The sequence below is a fragment of the Muscardinus avellanarius genome, assembly GCF_963383645.1.
Source record: "Muscardinus avellanarius genome assembly, chromosome: 1".
Classification (NCBI taxonomy): domain Eukaryota; kingdom Metazoa; phylum Chordata; class Mammalia; order Rodentia; family Gliridae; genus Muscardinus; species Muscardinus avellanarius.
Window position 1 is genome coordinate 29930801 of NC_137786.1, and position 23995 is coordinate 29954795.

General features: G+C 41.7%; 1 protein-coding gene across 1 annotated transcript in view; it reads right to left on the bottom strand.

Annotated features, from left to right (window-relative positions):
- Positions 1–23995, bottom strand: part of ADAMTS12 (ADAM metallopeptidase with thrombospondin type 1 motif 12) — a gene marked incomplete at both ends in the record, with an annotated part of 344716 nt that overhangs the window by 308506 nt on the left and 12215 nt on the right. The window contains one exon of the mRNA XM_080703192.1: positions 21867–22228. Coding sequence (XP_080559318.1) covers positions 21867–22228 — 362 coding nt within the window. The remainder of the gene's footprint in view (positions 1–21866; positions 22229–23995) is intronic.

A 23995-nucleotide genomic window follows, 5' to 3' on the forward strand; every position in this document is an offset into this window, starting at 1 on the left:
CAAAGAACAACAGATGCCATTGCCTTGACTCTGACATTAACTCATGGTGCAGGCTCCTTCACTTCTCTGCCTCATCTCCCTCACTTCTCTTATTGATAAAGTGAAGTTCTCACCCAGGGCACAGTGATGCGCACCTGTAATCCCTGTATTTGGGCGGCTGAGAGAGAAGGATTGCAGACTTGAGCTTAGCCTCTGCGATTTAGTGAGACCCTCAGCCCCTTAGTGAGACCCTGTTTTAATAAAAATAAAAAGGTTTAAAAGTAGAGGTGGGCATGTAGCTTAAAATGTATAAGAGCCCTGGTTTCAATCCCCAGTACCATAAAAATAGTGAAGCTCTTAAAACAGGTCTTCTCAAACTTGACCCTTCTGTGATTTGAGAAAAGCTACATAGTGCTTAGATTAAGATCACAGGAACTGGAAGGCTTCCTCAATTCTCCTCTCCCTTTTATGAAGTTACTTAGGAGGCAGTGCCTTGGTTTCCTGATCTACAACTAGTTTAGTAATATAATACTATCTGTGCCATTGGGTTCAAGTAAAGACTGAATAAGAAGAGAGAATGGTACTGTAAGCAGCAGGACCTATTATCAACAGAAATCTCTGATCCTAATTCCAACTATCTTTGACAGGCTAATCAAGCTTTAGAGACTATAGGCTAACCACATGTTAGACCAGATTTTTGCTGTATACAATTTTCATATCTTTATTGGTATATTATAGACTCACATCATAATGTGATTCATAGTAATAGTGACATGTACACAGTACTCAGTGAGCTCTCCCCCAGCTCCCTCTCCACTTCCCCTTCCTATACAAGATATTGAGATTGGCATTGGTATTCTCACATATATACATAATATCAATTGCAGTTATTCCTTCACTAATTCTTCCTCTGCAAGCCCTCTCCCTCTTAGACCATCTACCTGGCCTCATTGGAGTTTCTCCTCCATTATCGAAAGTCTCTCTGGTATCCTGATTACTCCCTAGCTTCCTCATATCAGAGAAAATATGACCTTTCCCTTTCCATGACTGGCTAATCCCACTTACCATAATCTTCTCCAGGGCCATCCATTTCCCTGTAAATGACATAATTGTGTCCTTCTTTATTGCGAAGTAGAATTCCATTGTGCATATATCCCATATATTTTTTATCCATTCATCTATTGATGGATATCTAGAATGGTTCCATAATTTGGCCATTCTGAATTGTGCTGCTATAAACATGGATATCCATGCATTACTATAATTTCCTGATTTCAGTCCCTTTGGAAAGATACCCAGGAGTGGTCTAGCAGGATCATATGATGAATTCATTCCTAGTTTTCTGAGTAATCTCTACACTGATCTCCATAAAGGCTCTATTAATTTGCAACCCCACCTACAGTGCAGAAGAATCATTAGTAGTAGCTTTTCTACATGCCAACTATGAATCTACTTAAAAAGAAACCCAGAAAACCATTCCATTCACAATAACCTCAAAAGCAATAAAACATCTAAGAATAAATCTAACCAAGGAGGCAAAAGATCTCAACAATGAAAATTACAAAACTAACACTGAAGAAGATCTGGCTGCATGCTACTGCCAGACATTTAGCGATCACACTAACTGGCATGTGCCCTTTCCATGTCTATGCACAATTGAGTCACACGGAGGCAAGGTGCATTTCTGCCATCTTTACAGGATCCCCAGTCAATCTCCTTTCCCATTTGGATGTCTGGTGGTCCCTCTGGCTCCAACTCAGGAAGGGAAGCAGAGCATGGTTCTCTGCACTGCACTCTGAGGGCAGTGGACTTAAAACGGAGAGTCCCTGCTTGCTTCCCACCAGTGCCAAACATCTTGCCTCCTAGCTCCACTATCTGCCACTCCAACACTCCTACAAGCTGTGCGTTCTTTCCATGCTCGCTCCTACCTCTTGCCCATCCAAAAGGATTATTGGAGTTCTTTACTACAACAACAATACCACATCCTAACTAAGCCCAGCTTCCCTGCTTGTGCCCAAGCTATTTGCTACAGTATTTTGCTTTGTAATTTCATGAAATGAAAAAAAAAAAAGACAGCTCTGTGTTTTCACAGGGTGGAATCAAGTGAATCACTGGGGATTAAAAAAAAAAGACAGCACAAGAAGAAGATGATTTGGGATATTAAAGAATTCAAAACTTCTCTTAAATGTAGTTTATGATGCAAAGATGAATATTTCTAAAAAAAATGATATGAATTTCCCATTTACTGCCAACCTTTGACAAAGCCACACAGGGCTCGCTCAATTTGCAGAAAGATATCAAACTGCCATGAAAGAATAAGAGCCCTGAAAAATGTTGACTAATAGGCATTTTTTCTAAGGCTTTAAAATAGCAACATAACCCAGGGATAAGCATCAAATATTAGAATGCCTGTTTTATTCCTTTTACATCTCCATTACCCTCTCTAGAAGACTTCAGGTGAAGACCTAACAATGCCAATAATCTCTGCCATTCATTTTTTGCATTGTTTTGTCTTTACTCAAGAGCAAAATTATGTTATTTGCAATAAAATGGAGGGAACTGGAGAATATTATGCTGAGGGAGCTGAGCCAGTCTCCGAAAGTCAAGGTCTTATGTTTTCTCTCGTGTAGAAGCTAGAGCGAAAACAGGAAACAAAAGCGACTTCAGATTAATGAGAAGAGAGATGAGTAGAATGGCGGAAGGGGTTTGGGATGAAGGTAGAGGATGGAGAAAGGAGGGCTGAGGAAAGAAACAGTTCAAATGATGTTGTTTCATATTTGAAGGTATCACTACCGATCTCACTAACATGTGTGAGGAAGGAGGGGGGAGCTGGTGGGATCTGGAGGGAATCACACCAAGTGCTGGGTGCATGTATGTTTGTGTCCCTTTGCACCTCACTGAGATGTAGAATCTCAAGGCACCAATAAAAGTATAAAAACAAAGACACAAAACTACTTAGGCTCTAGTGTCCCAATGCAAGCATTTAAATTCTTCTTCCCGCAATAGCAGGAAACTGGACAAACTTCCCAACTCTCAACTTGCCTGGCCATCATTCCGCCTTGACTTGACCATGGCCAGCACTGTGGTGTTATTGGTGAAGAGCTGAGGGTCAAGAGTCCTATAGCCTGGGTTAGATCAAGGCTTGGCCATTTAACAGATGTGCACCTTTGAGCAACTAATCTGACTTCTCTATGCCCTGTTTCCTCTTTGAACAGTGAAGATTATGATAGCACCACCTCATAGATTGGCTGCGAAGGTTACATGACATATAGAAGCAAAATGCATATAACTGCCTGGCACACATGGCTGAGTCATGGCTGTCATGGGACAGCCTGTGGCAGTCATAGGAATTTTACTACCAGTATTTGGCTCTATGTCCAAGGCCTTGCTATCATATAAAACCCTGGGTGCAAAGAATCTTCATGCTATAGACTCAGCCTCTGCTCAGGTTGGGATCCAGACAGTGTATAGGTCTCAGACCCCAGCAACCAAGGCCTGCAGTTTAATTCATGCTCACCTTAGCTGAGGCCAGAACCTTCTATGCTGCTGAGCTGAGCTTTCCCACCCACAGCTCTGCCTGACTGACCTTCAGCACAGTCTCTTGGCTCATACACCAACACTGCTGGTTCCGGGTTCTCCTCCTGAACCCCAGGCCACTCAGCCAGGGCCTGATATCCATAGCTGTTACCAGTCCTGACCCAAATTCAGTACCTCCAGGTACCGCTGGAGCTCCCTCCACTCCCTGCCCTCCAAGCTGTTTTCTGCAGCTGCACCCACCTCCATCTTCATCCTCACTGTCATAACAGAAAGGTTGTCTACCTCTGTCCAAGGCAGAGTCATCTTGCTGTGCTCTGGATCTTGGAAGCTCCTGCTTCCCCTGGGACCCTGTTTCATCAACCCTTGTCATTCTGAATGGTTAATTTTTGGGCCCCTTGTGACGCTAAGTCTCTCCCAACTTCCAAAGAGAAAAGGCAGCTCACAATTAATTTTATTCTCCTCTATCCACTGATCTATATTTTTATTTCCTTGAGCATGGCTGGCATGATATGTTGGTGAAAAGCTCAAAATCAAGAGCCTAGCAGTTTGGGTGAAATTAGGGCTCAGCTCCTGTTCAGAATCTGACCCAGCCAGTGTCTCAGACGCCAAGCCACCAATAAGTAGCCTGCATTTGAAGCTTAATTTCTTCCTATTTATTCTTGAGTGTAATACAGTATGGTTTCTGTATTCCTTATACCACTGAGACTGTTCAAAATCAAATCTATCATTTTCTTTCCAAGACTTACACTACCTTTACTGTTTATTTTTTAAATAAACAGTTACACTTTGCACCCAGTTGCAAAAGTCAAAAACTAACCTTGATTCTCCCTTCCTTCTGCATTTTCTCTCCCAGTATGAATCAGTCCCCAGGGCCACTGTTCACCATCCTTTCTGCCCAAGTCCAAACAAACTCATCTTTCATCTGGACTAGGACAAAACTTTCCAACTGAGCTCTCCATCCCTGTATTCTCTCCAAATTACATCCAAAGAGGAATCTTTAAAACACAACTTGAATCACATTCCAAAACACCTCAGCCTTACTTCTAAGACTTCTCATTACTCTTAGAATAAAAATGCAAGTCACATTAAGAGCCTAATGCCCACTCTCCCGCCTCTCAGATGTTCCCTTTGCTCAGTGCATTTCCAAATAAATGATGATCAAGGATGCTTTGACCTCCTTCTCAGTAGTCCTAATTGGTTTCATCCTTCTATTCTATACCATAGGTTCAGGTAAAACCCTTTTATGTGGACTCATTCTACATTAGCTATCTTCTTTCCCCTACTCTTTAACACATACATATGCACTTGCTGTAGCTCAGTTAAAAAAAAAGTGCTGTGTTGAACACACACACACACACACACACACACACACACACACACACACACACACACGTTTGCTCCTCTACCTGTAATAGACTTCAACACATGCAGAAGCTCTACCATTTCTAATAAAGCTGCATTGAGGTTGAAAAAAGAAAAAATATTCCCTGTCCCTAAGCCTTAGTTTAGCTACTAACTAAATCTCCCATTTCTTCTGATAATGTGGTAAAAATAAAGTTAAAACAGAAAACAAGAGCAAGGAAGAAAAGGGGAAACCATTGGAAGCCCAGAAACTCTACAATCAAGAAAACAAAACCAATGCTTAGAGATGAACTGAAAATACTAAAGGACCAAAAAGAGAAAAATTCATTTACAAACTTAAAAAAAACAACCTAAAAAAACATGATAGAAGAAAAGAAGCCTTCTTGTAAGAGCCATATCTGATGAGACAGTAAGAGACTGTGAAATGGTATACTTTAAAATTGTGTGACTTGTCCCTTAGCACCAAAGCAGGAACCACATGGGGAACAAAGTTCAGAGAAAGCTTTGCCTGTAAGCTGGGGGATGAATCACAGGAAGATGGACCAGTTAAAGGAAGAGGGAAAATCAGTGACATCAAATGGCACCATTTAGTATCAAATCATTTTTTATTTCTGATAACTTTGTTTTTAGAAATAGTTTACTGTTCTCCCAGCCAGTTTAACTGCAGAATTCTGAAGGAATGCCTACATGGGAATGTGCAATTGGAAATCTGGATAATCTGGGTCTGGTAAAAGAGACCGTTAGTGTACCAAAATCACTGTTTTCAAATAAATGTTTGAGAAATCTCAAGGAGGGAAGTTAGTAAATCCTACAATATACACCACTGGGGAAAATAAACCACAGAAGGTTATGTCTGTGTTTTCTGAAAGGAAGATTTTTATTTGACTATCTGAAATATTTTAAAAGTAAATAACAAGGCATAAATAATGAAAGCACACAAACAGAACAGAACAGCTGTGGTGTTAATAAATGGTTTATGCAGACATGAAAAGAGAAACCTGTGCAAACCTCTAAATCTCCAAGTCATTTTTTTTAGTCAGTGGCATCAAACTTAATAGAGGTGAGGTGGTCACAGCCAAGAGCAGAGGCCATGACTTCTGCCTTTATTTTCCACCAGATGCCCTTCTGCCAGCAGCTCTGTCTACATGGACCCTGTCCTCCCCAAGCTGAGCAGGAACATTAGGTCTTGTTTTGCCATTCTTTTTTTATACCAAGATTTTGATTGCCACCTTGGGAATTTTATACTTATAATCTCTGAAGGCAATATTGAAAACATGAAGGTTTTCTCTTTTTTGTTCTTGATATTGGGGATTGAACTCAGGGGCATTCTACCTCTGAGCTACACTCCTTGCTCTTTTTTGTTTCTTTCTTTTGAAACGGGGTCTTGCTAAGTTGCTGAGAGTCTTGCTAAATTGCTGACACTGGCTTCATACTTGCAGTTCTCCTGTCTCAGCCTCCCAAGTACTAGGATTATAGGCATAAGCACGAGCAGTTTCCTCATTCTTAACCCAAATTTATCACCAACAAAGCCTCCATCCTGGAGGATGGAGGATGAAGTGGAAAGAAAGCACAGATGATGCTCTTAATCTGCCCCAACAATCCCTGGGCTTTTTTCTCACCGGCTCAGATGAAGATACCAAAACAGTAGATTATTGTCTGGGACACTCATAGACAGCCAAGCTTTAAAAAACCTAAAATAAACAAATCAACTGTCCTGGTAAGGCTTGTCCACACCAAGGACATGGATTTAAACATAACAATATCCTATAGAGGACAGAAGTGCAGAAAAGGGTAGCAATGAATGGACATATTTGCCCACGACAACTTAGCTTCTTATTTGGGTTTCCAAGGTCCAGGTGTCTTCCCAAATCCTTTTCTGAATCATATTACATAAGATTCCCTTTCTGCCCTGTTATGGTTTGGGTCTTAAATGACTCCTAAGACCCAGGTGTTAAAGACTTGGTCACTGGCCTGGGTGCTCCTGGGTAGTAAGGAAACCTTTAGGAGGCGGGGCCTAGGGGAAGGAAGTTAGGTCATTGGGAGCGTGCCCTTGAAGGAAATACTGGGTGCCCAGGCCTCCATCTCTCTCGGTGTGCTTCCCGGCCACCATGAGGTGAGTAGTTTTCCTCCCTCACAATCTCCCACAGTGATGTTCTACCTTGACACAGGCCCCAGAACAACAGAGAAAATGGCCTTGGACTGAACCCTCTGATACTGTGAGCCAAAATAAAATTTGTCTTCCTTTTAAGTTGTTTATCTCAGGTATTTGTCTCAGCAGCAGAAAGCCAACTAAGATACATCCCTTCACCCAACAACACTGCTTACAGCATTATCATTTCCTGTTACAGGGTCTAAGCATCACTGAGTTTTCAAGCAAATAATTTGCCCAAAGGATACAATTTCTAAAAGCATAAACTCAAATAAAATTAGTGTCTCTGAACTTCATGGGTCAATGCTTCTCCAATTTTACTATCCATACAAGTAACCTGGGGAGGTCTGATTTACTAGATCAAGGGTAAGATTTGCATTTCTAACAAGCTCCCAGGAAATGCCCATCTGGCATATGGACTGCAAGTATCAAGTTTGCTCAAAGTATTAGACTCATAGGCAAAGTCTTGTTTGAAGTCAACCAGTAATTAAGTTGAGTAGACCTTGTGCTCAGTTCTTCCGACTCCCATATCCAGTGGAATCACTCCTTAGAGGCTGTCTGGTTAAAAATAAACCAGCTTTGCCATACTGAAAGATCACCTCCAGCAACCAAGAAAACCTTTATTTTCAGTTACATAACATAAAACTCAGGGATCTTATTTTCTTGTATCTTAAAGTCTTATTACTATCTGTCAGTCAACAAAGACATTTTCAAAAGTAAATAAATATCTCTAATATTTACGCTCCCTAGACCTGTGATTCATATTGGGTCAAAAACAACAGGAATATTAGTTCATGGACATCTAGAAAGATACTCCAGATACCTAGTCTTTAGTTTCTGTAATGAAAACAGAAATGGGATTCAGAGTAGAGTCTCCAGATTCAGAGTAGAGTCTCCAGGGCAGAGATAACAATGAGAAGAGAGGCATGCCCATATGCCACATGCTTGTAAATTCTTAAGTCATTAATCCTCTGCTAGGGTATTTTGGCCCCTTGTCCCCCATAGCAGCAGAGGCCTATTCTTCATTCTTTTTACAGCACCATCTCTGGGTCACAGGGAGGGCCTGTGACTCAAGACCTAAGCAAAGATTAAAAATGATGCTGCTTCTCCAAGTACAGGCTCCTCAGTTCTCTCCCTCCTACCTCCAATCCATCATGAGAGAAATCTACAAAATGAAGCTGATGAACTGAAAAGTAAGCAAAAAGACAAAAAGGGAGAGAGAGAGAGAGAGAGAGAGAGAGAGAGACAACTAATATCTATGAGCCTGCATCACAAAGCTTTCACAGTGAGGAGAGGAATTTCCGCCAGCCAGAGGCCCAGTTCTAAAGTCTCATGTCTGAGTAAGCATGGGTCAGACCAGGCAACCTCAAAGGTCAAGGGTCAGGGAGAATTCCTCAGCCTGGAAGCAGAGCTGGGGGATACACAGAGCATTTATCTCCCTCCCCCCACTGAGGAACTGCAAACCCTTGACACACAGACATCCTGCAAATCAAATGAGTGGTTTCTGCAAATGGGCCACTCCATTGAGGGTCAGAAAGAAAGGCAAGCAGCCTGGAGAGGAGAGTTTTCTCACAGAGCTTTGCCAGGGCCGTCATTCCTCAGCTCCATCACCCTGGCTTTAGCCAGAGTTCAGAAACAAGAAACAGATCATTTGTGCAGATAGCAAAGGAACCAGCAGGACTTCCCACTTGGGTGAAGAACTGAACTGCATTTGAGTGAGGAACATGGTCCGAGGCTCATGTTCCCCCACAGCAACAGAGAGAGGGCACCATCCCAAGGCATAGGTTTTTAAATGCCACTAAACCTCATTTTTAGCATTCGCACAGCAAAATCCAGAGTGGCAAAATCCTGGCACTTCTGGGAGTGAGAATTTAATAAAGTTTAAAGAGTTCAAGTTCTTGCAATCAGTATATCCTTGCACTGGTGGAGAGCTTGCTGGTGAGAGGCTGAGAGACTGTCAACATGTCAGCACTCGGTTGTGTCCTACAAAAAGGAGGCTTACATTTCTTTTTGGAGTAGACATTCCATTTGTTCTGGAGACAAAAACAAAAGCCTTCTTCACCTCAGTGCAGAGGTGGCTAAACATCACACCTGGCAACTGGACCTGTATTTCAGCAGAAAAGTGTCACTGCAGTTCAGGGTGTTTTTATGGGAGAAATGTTTTTTTCTCTAAGCAAGTTTATAGGATTTGAGCCTTTATGTAATATCTCAAGCACTTGTTTAGTAGAGAGGGATAATAAAGACCCCAGTGTTTCAGGAAATAGACACAGCCTTGTTTCTTATCTTGAATCAAGGGAGATATTGGTGGGAAGGGGAACTGGTGAAAACTTACTGCAACTCAGTGGGAAAGGATCTGTTGATATACACATGTGCGTGGGCACATGCACACGTACACACACACACACACACACACATACACACACACACACACACACACTGTTCTTTGGGACTGAAAATCTCAGGCTTTGGGAAGCATGCTTGCTGACCATGGGTTATAGTGTCTTCAGGCAACTTTTATTTGAAAGCCACAAAGCTCAGTCAAACTCATGGACAAGGGACTCAGGGCTCTTGAAGTCACACATATCTGGGCAAACTGTAAGAGAACATACATAGAAGCAGATGAAAATTTTAAATATACATCCCCCTTAAAAGATGAATTTTATTTCATTTCACTTCATTTTATGTGTATGCATGTGTTATTGGGGAATGTATCCAGAGGATTCTACCTCCAAGTTATAACCCCAGACATTTTTATTTTTTATTTCACAACAGAGTTTCACTAAGTTGCTGAGGCTGGCATTGAACCTGTTGAGGAGATAGAAGGAAATAGGCAGATAGGGAAGAGGCCTTGGTAGAAAAAATTTAATTTCCTGAGGGGCGATAAATATTAGCTATTCCAAGGTTCAGAGATAAGAAGGACCAAGGTGGACTTCTGGGAAGATGGCGACCAAGAAAAGTGGGGCTTAAGAGCCCCGCTAACAACCAATCTCCATTACCACAAAATTAGCACCTTTCATAGCCAGAAAACACCATCACCAGAGAAACAAAAAAATCACCAGGCTCCAGAGAGGAAGCGGACTGAGAACAGAGCTCAGAGCCACAGAGGAGATACACCGGCCTCACGCCCGAGGACGCAGCAGCAGCGCTATACTGCCGGCGGCAGCGGCGAATTCACCAGATGGCTACAGCAAGCCGAGGTGAGCCGCTGCGGAACAGCCAGGTGGGATTTTTCAGCGCAGGGAACATCTAAAGCTCCCAGTGGCTGAGCTCAGCACACGCTGCAAGAACTCAGAGTGGAATTCAAAACCAAGAAGAAATAAGCCAGCCTCACGGCCGAGGGCATAGCAGTGGCGCCATATTGACACCGGCGGGGCTGAGGGCGTAGCAATGGCGCCATATTGCCACCGGCGGCAGCAGCAGAAAATTCACCGAGTCCAGTACAGCTACATCTGCGAACTCAAGAACAGTGAGTCAAATTGCGGGCCACAGAGGAGAAATCCCAGTACTGTACTTCCTGGGACTTGACCCAGTGGGGGAGTGGCGGTGGCTGAAATATCACACCATAGGAGAACGTGCAACCTGGCACCCCCCATAGTTTAAAGCAGCCTCTATCGACTCCCTGGGTCGGAGACTCTGTGATACAACCCAGTAAAGGAGTACTGGGGTCTGATATACTACAGACTCGAGATCCAGAGCACCTTAATTGAAGTCATAGTGACCCAAGGGAAGAACCCAGAGAAAGCACAAACTTCCGAAATCATGGGAAAGAGGAATAACACTGGAGCAATGAATGCCCACAACCCCACAACATCAGAACCCGATAAAACAGAAAATCAGAGATTTCTAGAAGATCAAATCAGGAAAATAACTGTAGAAATAATAGAGGTGCTTCGAAAAGAACTCAGAGAGAGCCAAAAAGAGGTAAAGGATGCAATTAATGAAGTAAAGGCCTCAATTCAAAGCACAAACAACCGATTAGACCACATAGAGAATAGAATCTCGCTCTTAGAAGATGATCATTCCAAAAATGAACGCATAGTTTCTAATCTAGAAAAAAATATCCAACAGCAGGAATCTGATATTGAAGAAATATGGGCCCATTTTAAGAGAGCTAAACTAAGAATAATTGGAATAAAGGAGGGAAAAGAAAGTGAAACCAAAGAGATCAACAATCTCTTCAAGGAAGTAATAGCAGAAAATTTTCCAAACATAGAGCAAGAGGTTGATACACAGGTCCAGGAAACTTATAGAACTCCCTTTAGACAGGATCGGAGAAGAGGATCCCCACGCCACATAATTGTCAAAATGACCAATGTGGAAGCCAAGCAGAGAATCTTGAAGGCAACAAAAACAAAGGGCCAAGTGACATTCAGAGGCAAACCAATTAGAATCACTCCAGACTTCCCAAACCAAGTCATGAGAGCCAGAAGGACTTAGAGTAACATATTCCAAACTCTGAAAGAAAACAACTTCCAGCCAAAAATTTCCTACCCAGCAAAATTTTCTATCAAATTAGATGGAGAAATAAGAAGCTTCCATGACAAACAGAAACTGAAGGAATTTATGTCTTCAAAACCAGTGCTAGAGAAAATACTCAAAGAGATTAACTACAAAGAAGAAATAGGTAACACACACCAGAACCAGAGAAACAGGATTTTCCATCCAACTAACTACTAAGATTGGTTATCTGTGGAGATTCATTATTTATGTTAGTCTTTTACCTACCTCTAAATTGTATTGTTTGCCTTTATTGTTGTTAATTTTTAGGATTTCTTGTTGGAATATTAATATACCTTCAGATATAGCATTTGGAAATATTTTATCCAATTCTATTAGTAACTTTTAACTCTGTTTACATTGTCTTTGGATATACAATTTTTTTTATTTTTTAGGGAGTTTGTATACTCTTCTGTTGCCTGTGCCATTGAAATCATATCCAAGAAATCACTGCCAATTTCAATGTTGTGAGGTTTTATGACCCAGATTTTCTTCTAAAAGTTTATAGTCTTAAGATTTATATTTAGGGCTTTTATCTATTTTGAGTTAATGCTTGCATATGGGATTAGGTAAGGGTCCAATTTTATTCTTTTCCATGTAATTATTATTTTTCAACAATATTTAGTTAAAAGATTATTATTTCCACCACCAAATGTTCGTGGAAACCTTGTCAAAAATAACTTGACAATATAGGGAAGAATTTAGCTCTAGGCTTGTATTTAACTCCAATGGTTTATATATCTGCCTTTAGAACAGTACTACACTGTTTCAATTATTGTAGCTTTATATGGTTTGAAATCAGAAAATATATATCTTCTAGCTTTGTTCTTTTTCAAGATCGTTTTGGGTATCTAGAATCCATATTCCATATTAGGATAGATTTTTTTCTGAAAAATCAATATATAAATATATGATAGTTTCACCTAAAAAAATAGAAAAAATATTCTCTGGTAAGAAAGAAAGCAAAAAGAAATATTTAAATGTTATCTTTAAGTCATCAAAAGCTTGGTATCAGACAAATGAAACTGTTATGTGAGATTATCATTTTTAATTTTGGATAAATTGCTATAATACTAGATGTCCACCACTAAGCCAAGCATGGGAAGGAGGGATGGGGAGAGAATGGGGTGGGGATCGGGTGGGGGCTGACTGGGCGATGTGTGCATGTATGTCTACAAAAGTTTGTATCCCACTATGATGTATGAATACAGTGCACCAATAAAATAAATAAATTTAAAAAATAAAAAAATTTTAAAAAAAGGACCAAAGCTTCACAAAACTATCTGTTTACTAATCAACAAACCAAGGAGACATCACTGGAGCAAGTCTGACACTCCTACTGAAAGGATACCCCTCAAAAGACATGCAAATACCCTATGCAAATTCTGAGAGCTGCTTCCCAGAATCCCCAGAATCCCCAACTCCAACCATTACCAACAGAGGACATGCAGACATATATAAACCCCTAGCGCAGCCACCAAGATGGTTTTTTCCCTCTCTGGGAACCCCTTCCCTTTAGGGAGCTTTTCTCTCTTGCAGGTCACGTTAGCCTTGAGAGAAGGTGGAGTGTAGCTGATGGCACGTGGCCCGGGCTACACTCAGGTAGTGACCTGAAGGCCTCTGCTGGACATCAAGGCCGACCAGGGCCCCTAGGGTTGACCTGCACCTCTTTTCTGGCAGATCATGTGGACTCTGGGAGAAAGCAGTTTGCAACTGACGACACATGGCCTGGGCTACACTCGGGTAGTGATCTAAAGGCAGCTACTAGACACCAGAGCCCCGACAGCCATAGAGGTGTTCTACCACTTTCCCTATTCCTTTCTGGCAGATCACGTGGACTCTGGGAGAAAGCAGTTTGCAACTGAAGGCATTTGGCTTGGGCTACTCTCAAGTATTGTCCTGAAGGCTGCTGCTAGACTCCAGAGTTCCAACAACCCCTTTGGGGTGTTCGACCACTTTTTCCTATTCCCTGTGGCTTCCAATAAACCATTTACTCCCCTTCTGGTGGTCTGCGGGTGTCATTCTTCATTCACTGTAGACAAGAACCCTGTATGGAAACGCCAAGTTTCTTCTCAAGAAACTCCATTTCATTTTTGATGAAACGCTGGGTTTCTTCTCAAGAAACCCCCCGTTTCACTGTGACCCTCCTATCTCAGCTTTCTGAGTACTGGGATTACAGGTATGCACCATCATACTCAGCTCAGACAGATGGATTTTTAAAAGCAACCATCTAGGTAGACAAACTGCAAAAGGTCTCTTTTCCTCCTTGGTTTCCAGCCTGAGTCATGGCTTAGTTAGCTGGCAGAGCCTGAGCTGGATTTCAGTCCCCACTGGCCCCTTGGAGAAGCACCTTTGCAAGTTGCACAAAGCCCAAGCTACATAGTGTGACCCCTGAGATTTAGACTGGGGCTTTCCATGAAGCTAATAAAACTGGAAAGGACTGGAAACAAAGATGGTCAGATATGGGAATGGATGAATGGGCAGGTGGATAGAGAAATGAATATATACATAGATAGCTAGAGAGATAAATCCTCCTTCTAGTTCACACTTCATGACTGGGCCCAGGACTCTGGAGATAAGTATGTTACAGTCCATGGCTAAGCAGGAAATGTTCTGGTTAGATACCCTCTTAAATCTTAGCTAAGACTTTGAGCAGTCAAGATGAAAAAACATTTTAGGTTATTATTTGCACTATATTCATTTTTCTATATTCTTTATGTAAAAATCTTCCAAAAAGTTATAGTAAAAATTAGTTTTAACTGTGAAATGCTTTGCAGAACTAAGGAAAGATGTGTACCAGGATCAGAATCGCAAGGTGATAGCACTCTTTCCTGAAAGTCAAAACCATGGTGGCACTCGTGGTGTTCTTAGAGTGATGAACTGAAGATCACAGAGCAGGTGCAGTGCCATGATGAGGAACCAGTGCCTTGGGACCCATCAGAAGTGGCTCAGGGATGCTGGGCGTGGTGGCACACGCTTGTAATCCCCGTGCTTGGGAGGCAGAGACAGGAGGATCACACAGGTTCGAAGCCAGCCATGCTGGCTTAAGAGACCCTGCTTCCAAAAACAAGTATAAAATAGGTCTGGGAGTGTAGCCCGGAGGTAGAAGGGCTTCCAGGAACCCCAGTACCACGAAGAAGAAGGAGGAGGAGGAGGAGGAGGAGGAGAAGGAGGAGGAGGAGGAGGAGGAGGAAGAGGAGGAAGAGGAGGAGGAGGAGGAGGAAGAGGAGGAGGAGGAGGAGGAGGAGGAGGAGGAGGAGGAGGAGGAGGAGGAGGAGGAGGAGGAGGAGAGGCTCAGGGACCAGACTGCATTATGACCATCAGTATGTGGTTTTTAGGCCATGGTTTAGGTGGTGGAGGAAATGTAACCTCATTTTGAAGGCACAGGCTAGAAACTTCTACGGAAACCTGGAACAATATAAAAGTTCATCCATTCAGCCAGTATTGACAGGGTTTTACTGTGGAACATGACTAAACATATATGAACAAGACAGGGTGACAAAAATAAAAATTTAGCAAAAAGAAATTTAAAAAATCAGGTACTATAAATCCCACCTCATTACCTGGAATTGAGCCCAGGAGCAATCTACCACTGGGATATATCCCCAACCCTTTTTAAATTTTTGAGACAAGGGTCATATTAAGTAGCTCAGGCTGGCTTTGAACTTGTGATCCTCTTACCTCAGCCTCCCAAGCAGTTGGGATTACAGGCATGCACCACTCCACCCAGCTGGTACTATAAAATACTTTGGAAAAAATAAGATAGGCAGTATTATGGAATACTGGAAGAGTCCACTTGAGTTTGCATAGCCAGGAAAGACCTTCAACTGGGATTAAAGATGAGAAGCCAGGTGGGACTCTGAGGGAAGAGTAGACAGATGGAGTAGCATGCATAGAGGCCAGGAGACTAGAGTATGTGTGGCCATTTGAGAGGCAAAGAAAAGGCCATCATGGCTGGAGCATAACACAGGAAGGAAATGCAATGGGGAGGGAGTAGGGAGGTGGGGAGGACAGATCAAAGGGTCCCTTGTAAGCCAGGAAGCATCATTTTCTTTGATGGGCAACCAGCATGACTTTAAACAGAAGAATGATACCATTTCTTAAACATGTTTAGAAGAGCAGCCTGGCAATCATGTGGGAAACTGTTTGCAAGGAATGAGGAGAAGAGGAGGGAGAACCATTGGGGAGATCAATGCATGATACAGACAAAAGAAGGGCCAAAAACTGGGGCAGGGTTTGTCGGCATCAAAACTATTAACAGAGGACCATATGATCCTCTGTTGTGGAGGGCTGTTTTGTACATTGTAGGAAGTTTGGCAACACCCCAGGCTTCTACTCACTAGATGGCAGAAGCAATCTTCTCCTTTCCCATGGTGACAGTCAAAAATGTCTCCAGACATTGCCAAACATCCTCTGGGAGGTAAAACTAGTCCTGTGGAGCATAAGCAGACTAGAGTGTTAGCTGTGCTGGTGACAGGAGTGATAGATTCTGAACATATTTTGAAGATAGAGCTGACAAGATTTGCTGATAAGTATAGATATAGAGTATGTGAGACAAAGAGTCGTTGATAAGATAACTCCCAGGGTTTTGAGCTGAGCAATTGAAAGAGTAGAGTTGACATATACAGAGATAGAAAAGGTAGAAGGAGGGGGAACAAGAGTGTTGTTATGAACATGTGAAATTTGATATTTCTATTTTACTTCTATCTAGAAAGGGCATGTTTTCTGGAGTTCCAAGGAGCTAGATGCTTATGTCTCAAGATGAATCAAAGACCTGGAAATTAGACCAGAGAGTGTGAAGTTCTTAGAGGAGGGCATAGGCTCAAAACTCTAACATAAAGGTACAGGTAGTAACTTCCTCAACAAGACCTCCAAAGCACAGGAAATTAAAACAAGAATTAACAAGTGGGATGGCATCAAACTAAAAAGTTTCTGCTTATCAAAGGAAATCCACAAGAATCTAAAGAGAAAACCTACAGAATGGGAGAAGATCTTTGCCAGTAATCCCTCTTCTCTCATTCTCTCTACCAGCTACCACTCTGATAGAAGGCTAATATTCAAGATATACAAAGAGCTGAAAAGACATCACACTAGCAAAACAAATAACCCAATCAAGAAATGGGCAACTGAATTGAACAGACACTTCACAAAAAAAGAGATACCAAAGGCCAATAGACACATGAAAAAAATGTGTCATTAGCAATCAGGGAGATGCAAACCAAAACTACACTGAGATTCCATCTAACCCAATCAGAGTGGCAAATATAAGTCAAATAACAACAAATGCTGGTGAGGATGTGGGGAAATAGAAACTCTTTTACACTGTTGGTGGGAATGCAAACTAGTTCAGCCACTATGGAGATCAGTGTGGAGATTATTTTGAAAACTAGAAATGGATTCACCATAGGATCCAGCTAGGATACCACTACTGGGTGTCTTTCCAAAGGGATTGAAATAAGAAAACTACAGTAACATATGAATACCCATGTTCATAGCAGCACAATTCACAATAGCCAAAATATGTTTGGGATATATTTCTTATTTACATACATACAAAGATAGCTAAAGAGATCAATATTAGAAATAGATGACAAAAATGATGATGATAGATAACTAAAGGACTAGATAATTGATAGATGACTCAATGATTAAACAGGTGGTTAGACTGATAAGTAATAGATAAACAGAGAGATATGGGACTAATGGAGGTCACCAAACAAAAGTATATAGCTAGATAAGAGTGGTTGCAGTTCAAGATACTCTAGTAGCTAAGGGTATGGAAAGGAGCAAAGAACACTGAGACTGAACTGTGTGAGTTGGAGAAAAATCATGGTAATACAGTATTAGTTAAGTAAAGAAAAAATGTATTTCACTAGGAATAATTGTATCCAATGGTGCCAAAAAATTAAGTTAGACAAAAATCAAAGGAGTACCCACTGGTAAAACAAAGTTCACTGAAGACTTCAAAATAACAATTTTTTGGGGGGAGTGGTACTGGGAATTGAACTCAGGGACATTCTACTGTTGAGCTATACCCCAGCCCTTTCCATTTTTTGCTTTTGCAAAAATTTTAAAAAACAATGAAATGAGAGTACTCAGTCTAGCCAATTTTAGGACTATGTAGTAATAGTAATAAAGAATATGGGCTATTGGTAGAACAGAACCTAAAATTCACATATAGATTCACAGAAATATGTTTAACTGATTTTTACAGAAGTATGAAAGCAATTTAATGAAAGAAGAATATATTGTCAACAAATGGTTCTGGAACAATTAGACATCCACAGGAAAGGAAGGAAGGAAAAAGGGGGTGGGAGATGAATAGAAGGATGGGAAGAAAGAAGGGAGGAAATGAATCTCCACCTACATCTCATGTTTCATACAAAAATTAACTCAAAAGGGATCATGGGCTTTAATGTAAAATGTCATGGAGGTGATGAAGCAGGAGAGTCATGGGCTATAAAAGGTCAATAGGAGGGAAATCCTGTTATGGAAACATTTGCTATCTTGACTGTATCAATGCCAAAATCCTAAGTGTGATTTTGTGTAGTGATTTTGCAAGAGTTGTCATTGGAGGAAACCAGGGAAAGGGTACATGGATCTTTCTATATTAGTTCTTATAACCACATGTGAATCTACAACTATCTCAAAACTGAAAGTCTGATTTAACATTAAGAAAAAAACCTTGTTCAAAATTTTAGTCATTTTAATTCAAAACAAGAAAAAAAATCTCAAAGTATCAAGTCTCTATGTGCCAAATGAAAACTTAACAGCTAGAACTGAGTGGGAGTTGAAGCTGGAGGGCTCTGGAGCGATCCATGACCAGCTATTCAAATTAGAAATCAGGATTTAACTTCCCAGCAGGAGCTAGAATTGAGGCAAAGGTTTAGGATAGAGCCAAGAACCGTATTCACTTTTTAAAAAGTAAAAGCTAAGAAATGTTATATTAGAAATTAAATAATGCCCTGTCTATGAACAGAAAAAACAACATTTGTTTACTGACCCAGGTACACATTATTTCAGAAGGTGAGTACCTAAACCAGCCTACTGGTGGAAGTAGAGTACCCCATAAAAGTCAAAATCCCAATACTATCATCATGCAGGACTGTGGAGTCTAGCATTTTTCACTATTCTCCATATAAACTAAAATACTAACAAACCCAGTTGGAACCAATCCCATAGGGCCCTGCCAGCAGCAAGCCCCAAACCACCCCTACTGGGATTCCTACTCTTGATTAAAGAACACAGTTTCTGTCTCAAAGGACTTAGAATGGAACAAATCCACTCAACTGTTCAAAAGAAACAAATTTCATCATTTCAAAGATATGAAAGTTTTGCAGAGAGAAGGGTGGTGGAAACGAGGGTGATGGCAAAGGAGCACAGCTGAGCAGGGGACACTGGCAGGCTAACTCAGCCTGCAGGCAGCCGTCCAAGAGGGCACCGGCGCTGTGTCCAAAGAGGATGGTGAAGGGATGGAGTTTCCCCACTGCTTCCCCCGGCTGATTTTTCTAGGGTCTTCACTTTGGAAACACTGGGGTCTGTTCCAGAGGAGACTAAGTGAACCTCAGATCACAGAAGCTCCAACATAACCCAGCCTCCTATGTGTTAACCCATATGAAGCAGATAATATGTTAGGTCTGTGCCCCAGAAATAGAGGGCAGATGCCCTGTGTCACAGAAGGCATCCCCTTTCCAAGAAAGGCTCCCCATGGCTTTAGCTCCACCCATGGAATGGTGGGATATTGCTACCCAGCAGATCCTATACCTGCCATCTCATGAATTTAAGTGTGAGGTATCCCTGGATGAAAAATACAGCAAATATACCAGAGGTCAGGCCCTAGACATGTGGTCAAGAGTGGTCAGATTCAAGGTTATCTGCTGCCCTTTTAATGAGGGCCACATGTTAGTTTCTCATTGCTTTGACCAGATGCCCCAGGAAATCAACTTCAAGGAGGAAAGATTTATTTTGGTTCATATTTCAGTCTTCAGTCCATGGTCATCCAGCTCCATTGTTTCTGGGCCTACAGTGAGGCAGAATATCATGGTGGAAAGACATAGTGGATGCCAGGCATGATGACGCACACCTGTGATCCAAGTACCTGGGAGGCTGAGACAGGAGGATTGCAAGTTCTTAGTGAGAGTATGAGCAACCTAGTGAAATCACATTTTTTTTTTTTTTTTTGGTGGTACTGGGGTTCCTGGAAGCCCTTCTACCTCTGGGATACACTCCCACAGGCTACACTCCCAGACCTATTTTTTTACCTTTTTTATGTGGAAACAGGGTCTCTTAAGCCAGCAAGGCTGGCTCCAAACCAGCGCGATCCTCCTGTCTCAGCCTCCCAAGCGCGGAGATTACAAGTGTGCACCACCACGCCCGGCATGAAATCACATTTAAAAGTGAAAAATAAGAAGGGCTGGAGGGAACATGTCTCTGAGTTCAATCTCAGGATTTTAAAAAAATGTGAAGCCATAGTAAGAAAGTGAGCCCAGAGAATGAGATGTCCCTGAGTTCAACCAAGCACAAAGACTTGGGGAGAAGAAGAGGAAAGAGCCCCCCCCCCATTCTTGATTTTGTGATGTTTCTGATCTAATTACCAGAAATGGTGAATACCGACATTTGAACATCCAGATTTACAGAAAGACTTTTCTCTGTGAATCTGGATACTTTCTGTTCACTGCACACAGCAGTTCATGCCCAGATGAATTCAGAAAATTTAGGCTGTTGTACAATGTTTTACATGGGTTTTCACACACTATTTCAGCAAATCCAAACTATGCAAATACAAGATAAACAGTGGCCTGACTTGTGACGAACAGAAATTCTCAGCAAAGTGGCAGTGTTGGCAGGAAGATTAGGGACTAGTGTCTTCTGTGAGAAGGCCTAAATCATCAGTGGTGCTGCTTGGAAAACCTCATACTCCATCCCCCATGACTCCATCAGGGCTGAGGAAGCTCTTCCCCTGCAGCCACCCCCAGGCTCATAGTGTGAGCACTGGTGCCCAGCCCCTGCTCATACACCACAAAACCTCAAACACTGCCATGGGAGCCCTAAGCACTGTTGCCGTGTATGATTGGCAGGGCTATCGCCCTGGCTACTGCTAGAAGAAAGGAAAAACAAAGGTACCAAACTTAGTACAGGTTCAAATTGGCAAAAATGAGCCTGGTCACACTTTGAGAGGTCACATGTAACAGTAGAAAGACTCAAGACTCAAATTAACTTGCACAAAGTCAAGCGTGGTGGCTCATGCCTGTAATCCCAGTACTTAGGAGGCTGAGACAGGAGGATTGTAGCTTCAAGGCCACCCTCAGCAATTTAGCAAGACTACGTAGCAATGTAGCATGATTCTGGCCCAAAATAAAATAGATGATAGATAGATAGATAGATAGATTAAAAGGGCTGGGGACATAGCTTGGTGGTAAAATGTCCTTGGGCTCAAACTCTAGTACCAAAAAAAAAAGAACTAATTTTCATAGTTTCATAGTAAAGTTATTCAGTATCTCCAAGGTTCTTCATTTGCTAAAAATGGAAAAAGGTCATCTTTTTTTTTGGGGGGGGCAGAGGCAATGGGCAACTGGAGATTAAACCCAGTTGCATTCTACCTCCTAGCTACACCTCTAGCCTTTTTTATTTTTTACTTTCAAATAATGTCTCACTAAGTTGCTAAGAATCTCACTAAATCTCGGAGGCTGGCCTTGAACCTGTGATCCTCCTGTCTCAGGCATGCACCACTGCATCCATCTCACAAATCATATATTCCAGTGCCTGGTGAATTAGAAACATAAACAGTAAGAATAGTAGCAACTAACATTCCTTGAGAGTAATGATTTCCTAAACACATCTAAAATGTATATCAGTTCTTTAATCCTCATAGCCACCAGTAGCTCAAAATCCCATATGAAGTTGGATTACAAGTATACACAGTCAATGATTAAATCATTGCAGCAGCTGCTAACACATTCATCATTAGTATGACTCTAAAGCAGTCCCAACCCAGGCTTTTCCCATTCAACAAGAGCTGGACAGCCAGTCAGTGAACAATATCCCAGGGTCTCCCCTGAGGTTGAAGATCAAATCAAATCCTCCCTCCCCACCCTTCATGTCCCTGGCTAGAGTTCCCACTCATACTCTGAACCCCAGTGCCTTTGCTCTCTACACCTCCCAAATTGATCATCTGATACTTATTGGACGCTTTCCTCCAACCACTTTGGGGTCCAGGATATCCACATCACAGAGGCTCAATTCACACCCATCACTGCAGCCATGAACCTGTTGGTAGAAGGTCTGTAGGCTGAGGTTCTAGGGGCCTGGGAAGAGAAAGGAGCTGAGGGGCATAGGCACTCACCAGTCCATGGCAGGCACTTAGGGCTGCTGTCCCAATTGTGGTGCCCTGCTGCAGAACCGTGCCCCTCAGATGGCAGGGGGGCCCTGAGGAAGCCACCATCTTAACATGGGAGAGGTTCCCGTATCTCTTCTCCATGATGTAGTTTTTGGAAAGAAATCCCCGATTAATAGTCAGGTTAAAAAACAGGTCCTTCTCCTTGTGTGAAATTCTATAGTAGACCCGGTCTTCTGAGCCATCCAAATCTCTCTTCCTCCTGCTGCTGGTGAAGGGATGGTATAATCCATAGGACAGAAAATGCCCACTAGCATCTACTCGGATGGGATCCACCACGTGGTATTCTGGCAGGGTCTTCAGAAAATGCTCTGAAAGAAAAGAATTCAGAATAAAGCTGGGAGACCCAGGCAGAGTTTGCAGCAAGGCAGATGCACTCCCACTTGGAACTTACAGGCTCTAGCTTGCTGAATGTGAACGCCACTATTCACTTGGAACTTTGAGAGCCTTTCCACCACACAGGCACTGTCAACATTACATTCCCTCATCCACTCAATTTTATACAGTGTTTCCTCATAGGAGACATGCAGCTGTCTGAGACAACACTAAAGGTGAAGCTCTGGATAGTAGTATTTCATCAGGGTTAACATAAGATGAGAATTAATTAATGCAGAATACTTTATATGAGGGGCAAATCAGCATGACAATCAGGGACACAGAGTTCAGAGTTCACCAATGCAAGTCATAGAGCTCCAGCATTTTTGTTGTTCTTCTTGTTTTTGTCTCTGTTTTTGTTTTTTGGTACTGGGGCTTGAACCCAGGAGTGTTTTACCTCCAAGCTATATCCCTAACCTTATTTTTATTTTAGCAACCTTAGGTTGCTAAGGGGTCTCACTAGGTTGCTAAGGGCCTTGCTAAATTGCTGAGGCTGACCATGAACCTGCGATTCTCCTGTCTCAGCCACTCTAGTATGGAGAGTACAAGCATGCACCACCACTATGCTCCAGTTTTTATGACAAGGTGCTTAAATGCTTCAAGAACTTCCCCTTAAGAGGAAAGAAAACACAAAAACAAAAACATGGGAAACCCATCACATACACTCTGACAAACCTCACACCAATGACTGCAGAAAAGCCCTTCATGATAAATAGCAAAGAGTGCTTAAAGGAGCTGATTATTATTATTATTATTATTATTATTATTATTATTATTATTACAAAACACCCAAAATAAAATTGCAAGAGAATATATTCAGATATGAGGCATAGATTTAAAAATAGGAAAACTGCCACTTTTTAATTTTATTTTTATTTTTATTTTTTGTGGGTCTGGGGATGGAACCCAGGGGCATTTGACTTCTGAGTTACACCCCCTGCCCTATTTTTTATTCTTTATTTTGAAACCGGGTCTCACTGAGTTGCAGAGGGCCTCACTAAGTAGCTGAGGCTGTTCGTGAACCGCAATCCTCCAGGTTTCAGCCTCCCAAATGCTGGGATTACAAGCATGCGCCACCACGGCCAGCTAAAATTGCCACTTTAAAAATGCAAGACAAATACATTTTGAACACATTGGTCTTTCAACTCACTCAAATTCAAATCTCACCACTACCTCCTTATTTTGATGTCTGAGAATAACAAAGGATCTAACTAGCTGGGAATTAATCATCACTCTGAATTATTGACTAAGTAAAGCAAACCATTAACTACTTAGTAAAACAAACTATTCTTTTCCTGCACACAAAGAAAAAGAAAAAAAAAAGATTCTACTTGCCAGCTTCCAGCTGTACCTTGCATGTACCTTCCCACTTTCTAACTTGCACTACTTTGCACCTATTAATTTCCCAAAAGATCTGAATGCCTTTTGCATTTTATCTATTTATACTTAATGATCCAATTCAAATTCTTTTTCTTGTCCTTGGTTGAAATGTTTTCCCCTTTCCCTGAACCCTCATGATATAACTTTCTGCACCTCCCAGGCTTTATTTTACATTGCCTTTTATTATTACTATTTATCCCTGAATCTTTTTGAGGCCCGAATTTTACAGATCACCAGCGCTCATTTCACATGTGTTAATGCATCAGTAAACATATTTGCAGCTGGTAAATTAAGAGAACTAGACATAACCCAATATAATTATA